Source organism: Symphalangus syndactylus, chromosome 8 (assembly GCF_028878055.3).
Source record: "Symphalangus syndactylus isolate Jambi chromosome 8, NHGRI_mSymSyn1-v2.1_pri, whole genome shotgun sequence".
In the NCBI taxonomy this organism is placed as follows: domain Eukaryota; kingdom Metazoa; phylum Chordata; class Mammalia; order Primates; family Hylobatidae; genus Symphalangus; species Symphalangus syndactylus.
The window spans coordinates 141,081,511-141,095,578 of NC_072430.2; the positions used below are offsets into that span (position 1 = coordinate 141,081,511).

General features: G+C 44.6%; 1 protein-coding gene across 1 annotated transcript in view; it reads left to right on the plus strand.

Moving 5' to 3' along the window:
- Positions 1-2,559: 2,559 nt before the first annotated feature.
- The window catches only part of ACKR3 (atypical chemokine receptor 3), a 45,585-nt gene continuing 34,076 nt past the window's right edge, over positions 2,560-14,068 (plus strand). The window contains exon 1 of the mRNA XM_055291069.2: positions 2,560-2,899. Coding sequence (XP_055147044.1) covers positions 2,777-2,899 — 123 coding nt within the window. The 5' untranslated portion in view covers positions 2,560-2,776. The remainder of the gene's footprint in view (positions 2,900-14,068) is intronic.

Below are 14,068 nucleotides of genomic sequence, written 5' to 3' on the forward strand. Positions count from 1 at the left end.
GCTGTTCTAATTCTCCTGGATTTCTCTTCAACTGGTTAGGATGGAGAGGAGGAAAAGAGGTCTGTTCTTGAACTTGAGTCTTGGTCTTACCGCTACTGGGACTTGAGTGGTTAGAGGAAAATGGTGGACAGACAGATGTAAGGATCTGATGGTGAAGGAAAGGCTCTTTCATAATCTGTGTTTCTGTGGCCTTCCTGAGGCTCTCTTTCGTCCTTCATAGCCTGGCATAGGATTCTTCTATGTACTACTCAGATACAGTACGGGGCTATGGCTAGAATTTAGAGTTTTTCCAGCTCAGAAAGTGGGCAACGACATGGACAGCCTCTTGGGATGCAGCTGGGATCCTAACTGAACAGAAGCCAGGCTGGGCTCTCACAGGGGACAGTTGGGGTTGAGAAGTTCCATCCCCACGGTCTCCTTCCTCGGGACCCACTAAAGCTTGTTGGGACACGGCAAGCAATTTCCCATCACTATTATTCGGGGGAATTTCATCCATTCGAGTGGAGGTTTTGTCCGTTTCTGGTTATTCTGAATTCCATAGGATTCCAGGCCCTTCCGGCTCTGAGGAGGAAACTTTCTAGCAAACGTGGATGCTTGTTTCCAGTCCTGTAGTCCCATATTCACATATTTTCTCACTCACAGAAGGGGTCAGGAAGAGAGTCGAAACCTTAGCAGGAAACTCGGTTGGGGGTCTAGGATGGAGCAGATTTGGAGCAATGCAGTGTTTTTGGAGCCAGGCCAGGGAATGCCGTGGTTATTACTCATTGTATTTCTAATGTTTCACAGGCAGAGCTTGGTGGTGTGCTTGATGCAAACATGGCAGATATGAGCCTGGTGTTGTACCCGTGGGTCGGGATGAGGCAGGCATGGGTGTGTGTCAGGCCCTGGATGTAGAATCAACCAAAAGTGGAGACTTGCTAAGAAGGATCTGTCTCCAATAAATCAGCTACCTGTGGGTCTGACTCCAGTCAAGACTGGCACCAGACTACCCTGGCTGAAGTGTCAGGGCCTCCTGTCAAGGTCACGCATGGAAGGAGGAATCCGAGGGAAGCTGGGGAAGGCTGTTGGCTTCTCCCGTTGGGTGGAAAGGCGGAAGCCCTGGGGTGGGGGTTTAGGAGCAGTGCTTCTGTCCCCATAGAGTTGGCTTGGCCATGACGGAGGAAAGCCCAGGTCTCAATCTGGGGCCTTCTAGAGGAAGGGGAGGGCTGATGTCAGGCAATCAGTCATGAAACCTTGATGTTGGGATCCAGTCCCTTGGGAAGGGAGTTCTTTATTTTAAACTTTTATTTTAAGTTCAGGGTTGTCATGTGCAGGTTTGTTCCATAGGTAAATTTGTGTCAGGGGGGTTTGTGGTACAGATCATTTAATCACCTAGGTATTAAGCCTAGTACGCATTCGTTATTTTTCCTGGTCCTCTCTCTCCTCCCATTCTCTACCTCACGATAGGCCCTAGTGGAGTAGGGGAACTTCTAAGTCCTGAGTCACAGCAGCTTTTATAAAGACAGGTTTTGCTTGGTGTCCCTTAGGCTCCCCTAACTGGGCCAGCAGAGGGAGGTGGGTGCAGAGGATGGTGGGGAGGGCAGTGGGAGGAGAGGGAGACAGACAAGAGCAAGGGCTCCTGCTGGAGACGGGGTTCCTCCCAGGTATAAGGCCTAGCATGATGGGGTTTGTTCGGGGAGCTCATCTCAGGGGACAGGAGCAGGGCTGAGAGAGTGAAGTGGGGAGGAGGGCAAGGTCTTCCACAGTGCTTCCTCAGGCTGGCCGCCACTGTGGGCTGTGGGATCCCATCCACAGGGCACTGAGGAGCTCGGGGGGACTTGCCTCTCAGAGCGGTCTGCCTGAGAACAGAAGGAGGAGCTGTCATCCAGTACATGCCTTCCCTCGGTCCAGGGCTGCCACACAGAGTCATTCCTAGGCTGTGTGTGCACCATGCATGTGTCATAGGAAAGGTGCCCACAGGTACCTCCTGCAGGAAGCTGGTTGCCGCCACAGTGGCTGGAGTAAAAGGTGAGATGAGGAGCCATGAGGTTGAGTTCAAGCAGAGAGCTCTGTGGTATGACGGGAACAGGAAAGGCTTCTGAGCTGTTCATGAACTTGGTTGTAGCTTGTGGGTAACCCATGTCTTTCTATCCGGGGGAGGGAACATTGATCACCTTCAATTCCTGGGTTTCTGCCAGATGACTTCATTCTGGGGGAAGATACCAAGTTTGGGAGTCAAGAAAGGCAACTCACTTAACCTATCTATCTGAGTCTTAGTCTTCTCACCTGTAAAATGAGAATAATATTTTATTTCCTATCTCCTGGGTATTGTGAGTTAATAGTGAATTACAATAATAAATTTCCAAAGGAAATGCCTTGTGGTGTGTAAATCCCTCTGCAGGTGTGAAGCGAAACTAATAGTGAAACACGGATGCATGCGAACTCTTGGCAGTTATGACAGCTGGCCCCTTGAGGGTTCTAGGGTGCCTAGTGAGTGTCTGGCACTTTTCTATGCATAATATCATCTCATCCTCCTTGCAGCTCCTACGGCAGTCACTGTTATTATCCCCATTTACAGACGAGGACACAGAAATTCAGAGAGAGCAAGGGCCTTGCCCTGGGCCCTGCATGAAGTGGTATTGGGAGGCTCCATGCTGCCTCTCTGCATTGCAGAAGCTCAGGCCCCTTTCCTGCCCCAAATCTCTCACCACTGCTTGGTTAAACACGGTGTCACCTGGCTGTGTAGCACTGTGGCAAGCAGTCTACTAATCCTGATTGGATTCTAGGAACACCAGCAATGGGATGGCTGCCACCTGCTGACAGGAAGAATGGAGGAGGCCAAGGACAAGCCCAGGGGCAGCCTGCCTTGGTCCTAAGTGTGAGCGGCTGGTGGAGACGAGCCAAGAGGAGGCAGAAGCTGGTAAGGAGGCTGGTTTTGCCTAGTACAAGGATTGTTACCCGGGCTCCAAATAGGCTTGGGGCAGTGTCTCAGCCTCTTGAATGGCCTGTAAATGTATGGGCCCATGGGTGCATATGCTTTTTTCTAGGAAGCTGGTTCATCATTTTTATTAGTGTCATAACAATCCATGACCCCAAAGTTTGAATAGCAGTTCTCCATTGGGGCACCCTGGCATAAATGCAAGTGGTACAGGGCCCCTTGGATATCTCTGTACACAATGAGACCTGGACAAGCTGTCCTTCTGAATGGCTTAAATCCCAAGAATTTTGCCTCTTTACGTGGCTGCTTTAATTTTATGTTTTTACCTTTTTGCTACTATTATTTATGAGCCAGAATTAGGATTTTTCCGAGAAGAACTGGAGGGAGGGAAACTGTGTCCCAGCTTCATCGTCCATGTGCTCTCTCCCACCGCCTTTACTCCTGTCTGCATTTTCTCCAAAAGGTTGAATGTTCTTATCAAATTCAGTTTTCTTTCTTTCACTAATGCATATTCATGCTCTTTCAAGCAAGCAAGTGGGCTTCTATTAGGCAATCAGCTCTTGCAGATTACACTTTTTTTAGTTGCTAGGCTAGAAAAATAAAAATAACCTAATAAGAAAGTGTTTATGTTGAAAGTAGGTATTCCAAAAAGAATAGTTCTTTTAAAAATAATTCCCAAAACAACTCTTAACAGGTCTTGATTCAAAGAGGTTTTGTTTTCTTTTTTTTTTCTAGCGTGAAAAGCAATATAAATGAACCAGATCCTTTCCTAGTGCAGGGTGGTTAATATTAGCACACGTCACACCTGGTATTTGACTTCTCGGAAACTTGCTAAAAACCTTGTGTGGCCATAATCCCTGACTTGATTAACTGTGATTGAGTGTGTTCTGCAAAGTAACAGGAGCTTTAGATGTCTCCTGAAAAGAAAAGCAGAGCAGACACAAATTGCCAAAATGAAACAGCCACACAGTGATGATATATTTTCACAATTTGAAATACTGAAAATGTGGTCGAAAGGATCCATCTGAGTCAGAGATTGGGCTCTGTCTGTGGCGACAGGGGAAGCCAGGTGCCCTCCCTGGGTGTGGGCCCACCACTCTGACCTTGGAGGGATAGCAAGACTTGCCACCCCCACTCTCCTACTGAGGAGTCCCTTGGAGAAATCAAGGGCAAAACTGGCCCCAAGCATGGAAAGGGGCTGCAGTTCTAAGGTGGACTGGGGCAGAGCTTGCCTTCTGTCTTCTGAGAAGTGGCTGGGGGTAAGACCAAGTCTAGTGGACCTCTTGATGAGTAGATATCTGTCCTGCCCTTAAAAAGCCAACAGCAAGCTACAGTGTAGGCAGGGTTGCCAGATAAAATACAGACTGCCTAATTAAATTTGAATTTCGGATGAACAGGGAATAGTTTTTCAGTATAAGTATGTTCCATGCAGGTAGGTGCCACGCATGTTTCCGATATTGCATGGGACATTCTTATCCTAAGAAGTGATGTGCGGTTTACCTGAGATTGAAACTTAGCTGAGCATCCTGTATTTGTATTTGCTAAGCCTGGATACTCTGGCTCAGGGCAAAGTAGGCACGGACAGGCTGTGTTGGCTCACCTTTCTGGTCAGGGCTATAGATCGTGCTCTCAGGTTCTAGGACTTCATGCAGCTGGAATGATGCAGTATGCCTTCTTTTGTGTCTTGCTTCTTTTACTTGGTATGTTATTTTGAGATTCGTCCCTGTTGCTGCCTCTATTGTAGTTTGTTCCTTTTTATTATTGAGTAGTATTCTACTGTAAGAAAATACTGCAGTTTATTATCACGTCTGGATGGGACTTTGGGTTGTTTCCAGTTCTTGTCTATTATGAATAACACTTCTATGAGTTTTGATGGACAAGTTTGTTTGTGTGTGTGTGTCTCTGTCTGTGTGTGTACACATTATTTTCATTTTTCTTTTCTTTTTTGTTTTTTAGACAGAGTCTCTCTCTGTCGCCCAGGCTGGAGTGCAGTGGTGCGATCTCGGCTCACTGGAACCTCTGCCTCCTGGGTTCAAGCGATTCTCCTGCCTCAGCCTCCCTAGTAGCTGGGATTACAGGTGTTCACTACCACGCCCGGCTAATTTTTGTATTTTTAGTAGAGATAGGGTTTCACCATGTTGCCCTGGCTGGTCTAGAACTCCTAACCTCAAGTGATCCACCCTCCTTGGCCTCCCAAAGTGCTGGAATTACAGGCATGAGCCACCACATCCAGCCATTATTTTCATTTTTCTTGGGTAAATACCTAATAGTATAATTGCTGGATGTTATATCGTATTAGTTTGTTCTCATGATGCTAATAAAGACATTCCTGAGACTGGGTAATTTATAAAGGAAAGAGGTTAAACTGACTCACAGTTCTACATGGCTGGAGAGGCCTTACAATCATGGAGGAAGGCAAAGGAGTTGCAAAGGGACGTCTTACATGGCAACAGGCAAGAGAGCATGTGCAGGGGAACTCCCATTTATGAAACCATCAGATCTCGTGAGACTTACTACCATGAGAACAGTATGGGGAAAACTGCTCCCATGATTCAACTATCTCCACCTTGCCCCATCCTTGACACAGGAGGATTATTACATTTCAAGGTGAGATTTGGGTGGGGACACAGCCAACTGTATCATAATATAGTAAGTGTATGTTTAACTTTATAGGAAACTGCAAAACAGTTTTCCAAAATGGCTGTACCATTTTACACTGTGGCCAGCAATATGTGAGTATTCCACTTATTCCCCATTCTTGCCAACACTTGACATTTTCTGTGTTTCTATTTAGTTAGTGTAGTAATTGTAAAATAGTGTCTAAGAATTGTGGTTCGAATTTGTGTTTCTCTGATGATAATTCAGTTGAAAATCTTTTCACTTGCTTAATGACCATTCATGTATGTAAATAAATTGTGTGTTCGTCTTTTGCCTTTTTTTTTTTTTTTTTTTTTTGTTAGGTTGTGTGTCTTCTTATTGAGTTATATGGGTTCTTTCTATATTCTGGACACCAGCCCTTTGCAGATATCTTTCTCCAGTCTCTGACTTGCCTCTTCATTTTTATAGGTGTCTTTTGAAAAGCAGCGGGTTTTACTTTGATTAACTCAAATTTGTCATTTTTTTCATTAATATTTAGTGCTTTTCATGTTCTAAGAAATCTTCTGCCTCAAGGTCACAAAACATTTATTTCCTTATACAAGTTGTATGATTTAATCTTTTACATTTACATCTAGGATCCATTTGGAATGAATTTAATGTGTGGTGCAAAATAAGGGTTGAGGTTTTTCCTCACATGGTTACCACATTTTTCCTCCATTTGCTGAAGAGACCACCCTTTCCTCATTGATTGCATTGGTGTCTTTGTGGGAAATCGATCGATCATGTATGTGTGTGCCTGTTTCTAGGGTCTATCCTGCTCCATGAATTTACACGTCTGTCTTTACACAATGGCACACAGTCATGATTATTGTAACTTTATAGTAAGTACTTAAATCACTGTACCCAAATACCTATTACAGATTACTCCACTTTCTGGCAGAATCCAAGCTAAGACAACTGGGGACATCTTACTGCCATCTCCTTGCTAGCAGCTCTATATTTTTACATTGGTGCCTGTAGTGACTTGGATCTGTTTCTGACCCTGTCTCTGGGCTGATCTATAAAAAGCATTGACTGGCTATCCTTATCTGATATCACTGTAGAAAACATGTATTTTCCCTTCCCCTCTGAAATAATCTTATAAAATTATAAAAGTATAAGTTGTTGAAAGTTCTTAAAAATAAAGCTTACTTTGCATTTCTAATTTCTTAACTTTCAGTCTTTTTCTACTTTTGCTCCCAAAATGTTACCACAACAGACAAACACCAGTGGTATGTGTTAATACCGGAAGTTTCAGCCTTTTTTAAATACCAAAGAATGTGTGGTTCATGAAACATCCCTTGTCTGACGCACTCCCATAGCCTTATTCAAGTTTCTAAAGAATTCCCCTGTCCAAGAACTGGGATTCCACTTCTTTCTCTCCTTCTCAGAAATGTGCATCTAAGTTAAAATGATTGAGTCATGTTATTATAAAGAAAATCTCCCAAGGGTCAGTACTTCTTATTTGGTACTTGATTGAGAGTAACAGATTGCCTGTGTCCTAGCACAGATCTGCTGCTCTGTGTTTTGTTTGACTCAGCACAGAACCACGTACACAGCAGGGGCTTAATGCCTGTATAGTGGGTATAAAAATGATATGGTTTGGCTGTGTCCCCACCCAAATCTCACCTTGAATTGTAATAATCCCCATGTCAAGGGTGGGGCCAGGTGGAGATAATTGAATTATGGGGGCAGTTTACCCTATACTGTTCTCGTGGTAGTAAGTCTCATAAGATCTGATGGTTTTATAAATGGGAGTTCCCCTGCACATGCTCTCTTGTCTGCCACCATGTAAGATGTGACTTTGCTCCTCTTTCACCTTCTGCCATGATTGTGAGGCCTTTCCAGCCATGTGGAACTGTGAGTCCATTAAACTTCTTTCTTTTCTTTAGAAATGACCCAGTCTTGAGTATATCTTTATTAGCAGCGTGAGAACGAACTAAAACAACAAATAAACAATCTACAAATTCAGCTGGATTCCACCATAATACTCTGCATGCTACTGCAAGTTAATACAGTGTGCTCAGTCAAGTCTGTCTACAGCAGGGAGACGTGTCTCCACCTTGGTGATGGACCTCTTGGTGATGAAAATTTAGGGCCTAACAAGAGACAGATTGCACTGTCTCTTCCCAAGTCCATGTTCAGTGACATCATGTCGATAGTTTCCAATCAGCCAGGATGGGAGTTTTTACACTATAGACATTGGCAAGAGCTAAAAATTAAAGCTTTTTTCCCCCTCAAGGAGCAGATTGTTAAACACCAGCACATCACTGGACATGACCTTTCTGCTGGTGGGGAGGCAAGGTAGCAGTTGAGTTTTCATAATGTGCTGTTGCTGTGTGGGAAGAGGAAGGGCTGACTGAGGCAGTCATTTTAGGGACTGACATCTCCCTGCTGTAGACAGACTTGCCTGGGGGCACTGTATTAATTTGCAATATCATGTAGAGCATTATGGTGGAATCCAGCTAAGAACAACCTCATAGCCAGCCTCCAGAGGTCCCTTCAGGAGAGGGCGTGGCCAGTGGTGGGCACACTGGGATGCATGTCCCCATCTGTGTCTGCCTTTGTGCCACTCATTTACACCAGCAATTGCAGGAGACTGGGACCCCCCTCTTCAAAATTACTACCACTGTTTATGTAGAGGCACACTGCCTAAAAAAGCAAGTTGGAAAATTTTCCAAATAGCTTTGACTCAATAATTATCTGACAGCATGTGGACTATCTCTTGGGTCTTTTACACCATCAAACCAAATTGGCAGCACGAAACTTATAATCCTATTTACACATGTTTTGGGTTAGGAAGGAGTGGTACAGATTTTGTTCTAAGCAGGATTGTGATATTTTAAGAGCAGTTGCATTTCAGTTTGAATTAAATTTACATATAACTAAAAAAGGATATGACATTTCTTATAAACAGGAAAGCAGCATCAATCTGGGATGCCACTCACGTGTGAGAATCTAACACGGGATGTTCCCCCTTCGTTCTAAGAGGGTCTTGGAGAAACTCAGAGTGTCCCATAGCTTGCGTAGTAGTACATCATGCCATTGTTTCTATTCTGTTTGGGGGCCATTGAGTTATCCATCAGTTACTACTTGTACAATACATTCTACATGTGGGCCCTATGATAAATGTCAAGGCTACAAAGAATGTGGCTCTTGCCCTCCAGGATTACAAATTCATTGTGGAAGACAGGGAAATAAAGCAATGACAGTTGGGTGCAATCAATGCTTTACTGAACTTAAGAAGAAATCAGGGAATCTTTCCAGGTGAGGTGCTACTTGGACATATATTTTCAAAGCAAATGAGTGAGAGTTATTCTAGCAGACCAGGAAAATGAGGTTGCTTCGGACAGAGAGAGGTGAAGGTGAGAAGGAGGCCCTCTTGCCTCTGGGGATCTCTCTTAGGCTCAGGGGATGTGGGTCAGTGGCAGGCACCCATCTGGGAGGAAGGGGCTCACGTTCTGTGGACCCGTGGAAGTGATATGGAGCAGGATATAAAAGTGGAATCAATTTGCTCAGTTTCAGAGGATCCCCAAGAAAATGACTGCTATGTTCCAAAGCAAAGTTTGAGGCCACTCTGCAGGAGGTGGTGAAGAAAACAGGCGGCTTTATTACTCTTAACCCTTTACCCACACTGAGAGTGTAGAAAAGGGCTTGGAGATAAAAAGAAGATTTTGGAGAGAGTTATTGATATGTTGTCAGTCCCATTCCCACCCCCAGGGGAGTGGATGGATAAATGTACACCATGGGTAAAGAGATGAAGCCTTCACCCTCCAGAGTGGGTGCCCAGCCTACAGAAGGCGTGGGCCGGCAAGGAGGGGTAACTGCAAGTGAAATCGCACATTTTAATGGAGTCGCTACACTGGATGTTTTAACTACTACCTTGGATGGGCACTTGTATTATCTGGAAGTGAACAGAATACTGATGAAATGTGACCTAAATTTCATTCAAGGGCAGGAGAAGATTCAGCATCCAGTGTAAATTTGAAAGGTTGATGGGATTCAAAATAAAATTACTATATCATTATATCCACGAATTGAATTGTGCTTGTTCAATGACATAGTGGTTACAGATATGTGCAATTTTTTCTCCTGGGAGAAGCGTTTATATATATATATATATATTTTATTTTATTTTATTTTATTTATTTATTTATTTTTTTGAGACAGAGTCTTGCTCTGTCACCCAGGCTGGAGTGTAGTGCTGCAATCTTGGCTCACTGCAACCTCTGCCTCCCGGATTCAAGCGATTCTCCTGCCTCAGCCTCCCGAGTAGCTGGGACTACAGGTACCCACCACCATGCCCGGCTAATTTTTGTATTTTTAGTAGAGATGGGGTTTCACCATATTGGCAAGGCTGGTCTCCAACTCTTGACCTTGTGATCTGCCCGCCTCAGCCTCCCAAAGTGCTGGGATTACAGGCATCAGCCACCGCGCCCGGTGGGGTTTATATCTTTATAAGGACAAAAAAAGGATCCAGGATTCAAAAAGGTTATTACAGCTGCTGTGGATGGGGGAAGGCATTCAGTTGTGTCAGGGGTCATCGTATGATCAGCTTTGCAGGTTCAGTGGCTTCCTGTGGGAGCAGGTTGGAGAAAATGACTGCTAGGTCTGGAGGCAGGGAGACCAGTGCCGGGGCTGGGGGGCCGCTGCGGAAGCACAGGCCCTGCAAGGCTGAGGGCTCGTAGCTTGGGATGGAGAGCTCAGGGCAGGCTGGAGAGATGCCTGGAGGCCTGAGTCGATGGGAATAGGGAAGAGCAGATGTTGAAGATGAAGGCAGAATGAAGACGGCCCCCGGGATTCTGGGCTGAGCCCGTGGATGGATGGTGGTCTTGTAACCGAGCTGAGGGAATAAAAGGAAAAGCGGGGTCAGGGGGATAACGATTGGCTCGGACCAGGAATTCGAGGTACCAGGTTTTGTGCTTGGGAGAGAGATGTGGGCTAGATTTGGGAGAAAGTAGAGACACGGAGTGTAGGCAATTGTTTTAGAATCTTAGAAAGTATAACAGAATATAGAAGACAGAGTATGGAGTTTGTTGGCTTGCTTTTAACTGGGGACACTTGGATATATTTGTAGAAGACTCAGGCCACTAGTTTTTACTCCAAAGAGGAGAACTCTGGTCCACAGGTGGTGGCTGGCAACCAGGGCAGAGCAGAGGTGGGGAAGACACGTGGCCCCCAAGAAGCCTGATATCTCGGGGCTGCCGGGCACACTTGTTCACTATAGTCACTCAGGGTGTTCGCCTTCGCTGCCCTTGGGTTCTGTGGGACACCCCGGGTCCTTTCTGTGCCTTCTTCATCTTTAGAAGCGTCCACGTGGCTGGGAGGGCTTCTGTTTCTAGCAGCTGAAGGATGTGAGACAAACGCCCTGACTTCCAGGGGCTCTGTTGCCCAGGAGAGTTTGAGAGTTGGTGCCTGGTGGGCTCACTCACAGGTCTGAAATGCCCCCTCTGCTGGGATCCACAGCCCTCCTCCTGTCACCCTGCCTAAGAAGACAACACCCAGGCTTTCTGCTTCATTTACCGTCTCAAAGTCACATCACATAGAAACTCAGGGTTTCTATTTGACATTTCTTCCGCATTTGTGCAGATGTCTGTAGGAAAGACACAGGCTGCACCCCACAATCTGGGAGCCAGAGTGCCACAGGCAGGTAATGTTTAGACATGATGTTCAGGGTATGGCAAGAAGAGTGCACAAAATATCAGGGCTCCGGGGAAGAATGAGTGTATCAAATCGTCAATAAAAGTGTGGCAGGCAGACAAAATCAACTTTCAATGCTGCACTTTACAACTTGGTTATGAGACGCTAAGATTTCATGGCATATGACACGGAATCTCTTCGATCTGGGGATGTAAAATAAAGCCCCTGGGAATATACTTTATAGTTCTTATGGGGAGAACTCACCGTGTTTTCCAAGCCAAATAAATTTATATTATTAGAAAGAGAAGTCATGTTTATTTATTAAATTATTTGCCTGGTTTAGTGTATCATTGTTGAATTTCACACACCGAAAACATACGGTGTAATGAGAAGCGAAAAGCCCCAAGTTTCAAGTCTGCGAGAAAGGAAATGAAGTTGTGGACAGCTGTTCTCTGTTTCTCAGCATGACTACAGAGGAGGGGCCACGTTTCACCACTGTGAGTTTTGCTTCCTTTTCAGAGACTCATTGCATGTATTCCTGGAGAAAATACAGGACCACGTTTTGTAAGTTGTGAAGCACCAGCAACACGATGTTTTGCTCCCATATCAGAATCTTCTTTCTAACGATTCTTGGTCCCAGGAGAAGCTAGATAATTAGCTAAGTTTGTTGAATTTGTGATAGGAAGATGATTTTTTACATCGTTGTAGTCACAATGGGTACTGGGTACTTTGATGACAGGTGTGCCCCCGGGGGAAAGGACCTCTTTGAAGCCTCCTTCTGGAAGGATGTCCTCTCAGGGCGGACTCACTGACACACACCTCTTGACTTCAGTGATCAGTGAAGCTCCCCCTCTGTCTCTCTGAGTCCATCTCTCTCCACAAGGGCAGGGCTAGTCCACATTGTGATTTTTATTACATAGACACTTTTCCACTATAAATTTAATAAAAATTGTTGTCAGTTTTTGGTGGTTATAATGATAAATTAAATTTACAGGTATCAGAGTGTGCTGTGAGATTTCAATTGTAACATCCAAAGATGAGCAGACATCCAGTCACCGTGGAGAGAGCGCTCAGGCCTGCCAGACGCGACCACCCTCCTGCCTGAAGGTTTATTCACTACAGGAAGAGAGGGTTGGAGAACCTGGGCAGCAGAGAGTGTGCAGAGCACCAGAGACAAACAGATGTGGCAGCGCCATCCAGACCCTGCCTGGGGACGGGGAGCCTCGTCCAGGGGACTGGGCGACCCAGCCCACTGGCAGGAAGGACAAGGAGGCTGTGTTTCCTGTGACCGTTATGCAGGAGGCTCACTTAGCCTACTCCCTTTGCTCTGAATCCACCCCAGTGAAAGCATGTTCTCACTATGTCTTGGCGTCTCTCTACGAGCTGCCTACAGGGAGAGAAAGGGGCTGGCCTTGGAGGTGGTTGTTCCCACTGTAAATCAATGTGGCATTGGCCCTGTGACTTTTGTCTTCCCCTGAACAGTACATCCTCTCTTGTTAGGCTTCAGCAGCAGTGACTCTAGAGTCAGAGAGTTGGAGGTTGGTGGAGACTTCTTATTCCGCCTGTCTTAGACGGCATCCATCGCCCCGTCCATAGACACACATTGTCGTGATGACAGGTGGTTGTGAGACCTCAGCAATAATGATTCTAGAAATGGCAGAAAACCTAGTACAGTGTGAAGAAGGAAATAAAAATTGCCCAGAGCCTCTTTATAGAGAGCTAATGACTGTTTACAAATATTATTCTTGTTTTTTTCTTCTTGCTTTTTAACATATTTCAAGTCATACAGTATAAAAGTGTTAGTATACTTATGGAAGTTCAGGTCCTAAATGAGAAATGCTCTTTAGAGAGGCAAATTTACCTCTAGGTTTATCTGTCAAAGAGTGTGTATTCTTTATACACAAAGAATAGGCCCCACAAATATATGAAGAAAGTTGGTTTGGATTTACCTACAAGCAGATTACTTTCTTTGCTCACATTTCCTTCTTGCATATCAGACCATTGTTTTCTGAGACCATTTTATTTCTTTAAGTAGTGGAACCTTTTGAGAAGTTCCTTTAAGGAAGGTTTGCTGGCAGAAAACTCAATTTTTTGATAGTTTAAATGTTTTTTAAATTTTTGCATTCATTCTTAATAGGTAATTATCCTGTGCTTACAATTCTAGATTGACAGCTGTTATCTTTCATCATGTTAGAGATATGAATCCACTGATTCCTGGCTTCCATTTTTGCAGCTGAGAAGTCATATTTCAATCGAATTGCCCATTCTTTGTGCAGTCTGCCTTTTCTCCAGGCTGCTTTTAAGATCTTCCCTGATATCTTTCGTGCATTTTTTTTTACAGTGTATCTGGGTGCTAGCTCTTCCAGTGCCTCCTGCCTGAGATTTGTTGTGCTTCCTGAATCTGAGGATTTGTGTCTTTCATCAATTCTGGAAAACTCAGAGGAGCCACTTTCCCAGATTATTGTGTCATCCCATTCTCTGAAGTCTTTCCTTCTGGAGTTGCAATTAGATGTATCTTCCACATTCCCATTGGCCTTTCCTAGTTTTCATTTCTCCTTCCCATTTCCCATGTCTCTGTTTTTTTCTACAGTCTAATTTTGCAGTCTGTATCTGATAATTTTAATAACTGTAATTTTACAGGTTTGATTCTGCTGTTTGTTGTTCCTGCTCAATTCTCATAGTATCTTGGGTTTTTTTTGTGTATTTTACGATTTATTTTTTTTTTTATTATGAACTCATGATCAGTGGTATTCAGGGAATGGTTTGAGGCCTAGGTTGAGAATGCTTCTCCCAGAAAGCATGTGTGTTTGTTTCAATCTGGCTACTGCATGAAGGCCTACTTTAAACTGAATTCTTAGCCAAGATATTTTTGGA